Source organism: Loxodonta africana, chromosome 14 (assembly GCF_030014295.1).
Source record: "Loxodonta africana isolate mLoxAfr1 chromosome 14, mLoxAfr1.hap2, whole genome shotgun sequence".
Lineage (NCBI taxonomy): Eukaryota > Metazoa > Chordata > Mammalia > Proboscidea > Elephantidae > Loxodonta > Loxodonta africana.
Window position 1 is genome coordinate 90382424 of NC_087355.1, and position 4470 is coordinate 90386893.

The 4470-nt window shown below is 67.1% G+C and overlaps 1 protein-coding gene across 2 annotated transcripts; it reads right to left on the reverse strand.

Annotated features, from left to right (window-relative positions):
* Nucleotides 1-246: 246 nt before the first annotated feature.
* Nucleotides 247-3937, reverse strand: ARC (activity regulated cytoskeleton associated protein). 2 transcript variants are annotated; one of them, XM_003422399.4, is made up of 3 exons: nucleotides 1700-3937; nucleotides 1359-1492; nucleotides 247-1044 (listed from the first exon to the last, which is right to left on the reverse strand). In XM_003422399.4, exon 1 carries the CDS (start codon nucleotides 3809-3811, stop codon nucleotides 2621-2623), a length of 1191 nt encoding a protein of 396 aa, XP_003422447.1. In that variant the 5' UTR covers nucleotides 3812-3937; the 3' UTR covers nucleotides 247-1044; nucleotides 1359-1492; nucleotides 1700-2620. The 2 variants fall into 2 exon arrangements, with proteins under 2 accessions (XP_003422447.1, XP_023397386.1); XM_023541618.2 differs by having other exon boundaries at nucleotides 247-1492.
* Between the last annotated feature and the right edge of the window lie 533 nt (nucleotides 3938-4470).

A 4470-nucleotide genomic window follows, 5' to 3' on the forward strand; every position in this document is an offset into this window, starting at 1 on the left:
CTTCCAAGTGCAGGACCCTGACTGGGACTGCTCTGTGGGGGAGCGGGTGTCTGCTCCCTGACAGCCTTGCCCTGGGATGCTGCCCCACCTGTGCTCAGAGACCCCGAGGGGGTGCCAGGGTCATCCTTTAGGCCAGGGGGCACTGTCATGACAGAACCCAGGCCCTGCCACCCTCCACCCTTGGGCTGCTGCCTCTGCAACCCATTCCACCCGCGTCCAAGCCGAAGAAATAGCCACACGCTCACAGCAGGGAAGCGCCAGTGTTTTACTAACAAAAGCTTATAAAGTCATCTGTCTCCAGGTGAGAAGGGGTGCACACACAGGCCTGACACTGGAGGCCTGTCTGTGGGGGGCTGGCCACACTCTCCTGGGATCCCCAGGGTCTCCGGGGCCCCAGGGCCTCCCTGCAGCCGTACCAGCCTGCGGGTAGGGGCTAGGGCTTATGTGCAAAAATAAAATCTGTGGGCGGCTGGCAGGGGTGCAGGGTGGTCTGTCGGAGTCATCAGCAGAAGTTGGTCCCCAGAATCTGGAAACCCCCAGTGAAGAGGCAGAAGGGGGACCTCCAACCAGTGCCTGCCTGGGTTGCAGACACGAATGGCCTGCAAGCACGGGGGTATGCTGCTGCAGGAGGGCAGGGGTCCAGGCCTGGGCTGCAGCAGGGCAGAGCACCTCCATCAGCCCCAAGAGCAAGGCTTCCGGAATCTCTGGGGCTGAGCTTGTGGCCGCCGGGCCGGGGCAAGGGCCCCAATCTCGGGGCTCGGCGGGAGAGGACGGAGTGCAGCGAGCAGGGTAATGGATCCCCGGCTCAAGCTGCAGTGCTCTGGGACAGCCAGGTGGCGGCCATCGGGGCGGGCACCATGCAGGCCCTGGCCCTCGAGCTGGGCCGTTGTCACCATCAGCTTTCAGGCTGAGCTGGGAGCGAGGTGTCCTATCCTGGCTGTCTGGCTGTCTGTCCTGGACTTTTCCTGTGAAGGCAGCTTTCGGGAAGGAGGACAGGAAACTGTGCCAGGCCCAGCAGCCAAGCTGTTGTGGGAGCCTTGAGACCTGAAGGAGAAAGAAAGAGGGCGGTAAGGGACAGTGCCAGGGCCGAAGGCTGGGGGGTGGGGGACGCTGCGCAGGAGGAATGTGGGACAATGGTGGGACAGTGCCAGGGCCAAGATGGGGGGCCTGCAGGGAGGACCTGGGGGGCGGGGGTGCTCCTGAAGTCCCCAGCAACCCTGTAGGTTCCCCTCTCAGGGAGTGCCCTGGGACCTGGGAGGGGGCTCCCTGGGGAGGGGTTCACAGGCTCCATTGCAGGACCCCTTATTAGGACAGATGAGGAAAAGATGGGGTCTGGGGGTGAAGGGGGGTGCCATTACCTGTCATCACTCTCCTGGCTCCGAGGGAGCCAGCTGCTGCCTCAGCTGCACTGGGGGACTCAGGGCCTCCAGGACCCTCCACTACCACCATGAGTCACAGCCTCGTCCTTCTCCAGGCGGGTGAATCACCGCTACTAGGGGACAGAGAGAGAGAGAGAGGACACAGTCAGCAAGAGGTGGCTCAGCAAGCTCCCGGCCCTCCTCGGCTCCCATGCCCCCCTCCCGGTCACCGGGGTGGCTGCTCCCAACCCCCCCTCCACAGGCCACCTGGTTCTGTCACCAGAAAATGGAGTTGGGGTCCTCCCAGAGCTCAGGTGGGGGTGCCACAGGCAGGGGCTCACCTGAGGCTCCAGAAGGCACCAGGATCCCAGGTCTGCCGCAGCCGCCGCCAGAACGTCAGCCCTCCCGAGAGGAAGAGCGGCGCTGCCGGGCTGGCCAGCTGCCCTGGAGGCAGCACAGGTGCCAGCTGGCTCGGCAGTGGCTGCCAGGAGAGGGCGGCATGGCGGCGTCACTGAAGTTGAGGTTCCCGAGACACCGGTCCTGCTCAGCTTCTGCTCTGGGGGTGGCATGGCGGCGTCACTGAAGTTGAGGTTCCCGAGTCACTGGTCCTGCCCAGCTTCTGCTCTGGGGGTGGTGCCATCACTGGACGTTGAGGCTCCCGAGACACTGGTCCTGCTCAGCTTCTGCTCTGGGGGTGGCATGGCGGCATCACTGAAGTTGAGGTTCCCGAGAGACGCTGGTCCTGCCCAGCTTCTGCTCTGGGCGTGGTGGCATCACTGGACGTTGAGGTCCCTGAAGCACTGGTCCTGCTCAGCTTCTGCTCTGGGGGTGGCATGGCGGCATCACTGGACGTTGAGGTTCCCGAGACACTGGTCCTGCCCAGCTTCTGCTCTGGGTGTCCCCAGCTCCGTACACCAGTCGTGCTATGGGACACTTGGCTTTCCAAGTGCCCAGGGGAGCCAGCGCCGGACAAGCAGAGGGAGGGAACTGGGAGGTTCCGTCGTGGCCTGAGGGTGTGGTGGTGGGGCCAGGAAGACAGATGGTGGGGTGTGAGGGATGTCAGGGCAGGAGACCCAGCTTGGGGTGATTTGCTGTTTTGGGGAGTTGCCCATGCTGGGCAGCGGGGTGTCTGTGTGGGTCAGCCAGAGCCAAGGTGGGTGCCACTGAAAGAGGCCCCTGCAGAGGCTGACCCCAGCTCTCAAGTCCGTGGGCTACTGCCCCGAGGGTGTGTCAGGAGGGCAGGTGGGCTGGCTCACCACCCTCTACTCAGGCTGGGTCCGGTCACTGGCCACAGACTCGTTGGTGAGGGCAGGTGTGAGCGCCTCCGAGTCCTCCTCCGTGGGCAGGGGCTGCCCGGCTGGCTCGGCCGCCTCCTCCAGTCCGTCCTGTACCTCCAAGCCCCTCTGTATGAGCTGCTCCAGGGTCTTGGGCAGCGGGTGGCTCAGGAAGCGCTTGAGCTTGGGCTGCAGGGTGCCCACCACGTACTGGATGACCTCCTCCTCCTCCGCGTCCACGTACAGCGTCTGGTACAGGTCCCGTTTGCGCCACAGGAACTGGTCGAGCGGCTCGCCCTGCTTCTGCGGCAGGTCCAGCTCCCGCTGCATGGCCTCCCGGGACAGCGTGCCCTCGCTGTACTGGAGAAACTCCTTCTTAAACTCCACCCAGTTCTTCACCGAGCCTTGCTTGTACTCCCACCACTTCTTGGCTGGCCCGTTCATGTGGTTCTGGATCTGCGAGAGCCAGTACTCTTCCGTGCCACCCACCTGCCGCAGGTACTCCTCCAGGTGGCTCAGGAACTCCCGCGGGTCCTCAAAGATCTGCGTGTCCACTCCGGGACTGGGCTGCCCTTCCTCGCCCGGCCCCCACGGCGGGTACTGCTGGGCACCGGCTGGCTCCTGCCCCGGCAGCTCACCGGCGGCCGGCGGCGGGGTGATGGCGTAGGGGCTGACGGTGTAGTCGTAGTTGTCCGCCTCGTGGCGGTAGTTTTCGGGGCCCCCGACGCCCACGGAGACCGTGCGGCGGGCCTGATCGCTGCCCACCGGGTACTTGGCGCCCATGGTCTCCAGGCGGTCGGCCCAGCGCTCTAGCCGGTAGAAGACCTCGCGCCACACGTGAACCTCACGCTTGACCCAGCGCTCCAGGTTGGCGATGGTCTCCTGGCAGCGGCACAGGCAGGCCTTGATGGACTTCTTCCAGCGCTGCGAGTCGCCCGCGGGCACGTAGCCGTCCAGGTTGCTCTCCAGCTTGCCCACGGACCTGTGCAGCCCCTTCAGCTCGCGCTCCACCTGCTTGGACACCTCGGTCAGCAGGTGCTTGTGCGTCCGGCGCACGTGCTCCAGCATTTCCGCCCGGCACTTGCCGATTTGTAGGATCACGTTGGGCTTGGCGGCCGGCGCGCCCCGCGGCCCCGGGTAGGCGTGGAGGCCGCCGCTCGTCCTTTGGTCCAGCTCCATGGCTCGCAGGGGCTGGGCGGCTGCGGCTCGGACCGGTCAGGCGAGGAGAGGGAGGCTGCCTGCCGGGAGCGGGCCGGGCTCGATGCGGAGTCTCTGTCGGCGCGGCGGGCGCGGCGGGCGCAGCGCGGAAGGCGCTGGAGGGAGGCAGGAGGCGCCGGAGGAGGCCGGGAGCTCCGAGCGCCGCGCTGCGCCGAGCCCTGGCCGCCCGCTCTTTATGCTGCGGCGCCGGGCCGTGGGCGGCCCCTCCCGGAGCTCCGGCGCTCATTGGCTGAGACGCGGCCCCGCCGCCCCGCCCCCGCGCCTCAGGCCCCGCCCCCGCACCCCCTCACCACCCCCTTTCCCGGCGGAGGAGGCCCCACCCCTGCGCGCAGGGCTCGGCCGCGGGCTGACTCAGCCGCCGGCTCTGCGGCTCAGCCTGCGGAGACCCGGCCGCCACCCAGGGGACGACCCCCGTCCCCGCCCACCCGAGCGCTGGGCACCCAAGGCCGGCCCTCCTCTCCGGCCACGCGCTGGGAGAAGGTGTGTGCGTGAAGGGGCCGAGGCCGGTGGTTACCCCTGCAGGGTAAGGAGGAAGCCCCCTCCTCGCCAGGGTCGCAGGGTCTCGCCCCAGGCCCACCTGTATCTTTACGACTGGGGCGGGGGAGACTGAACCAGTGCGA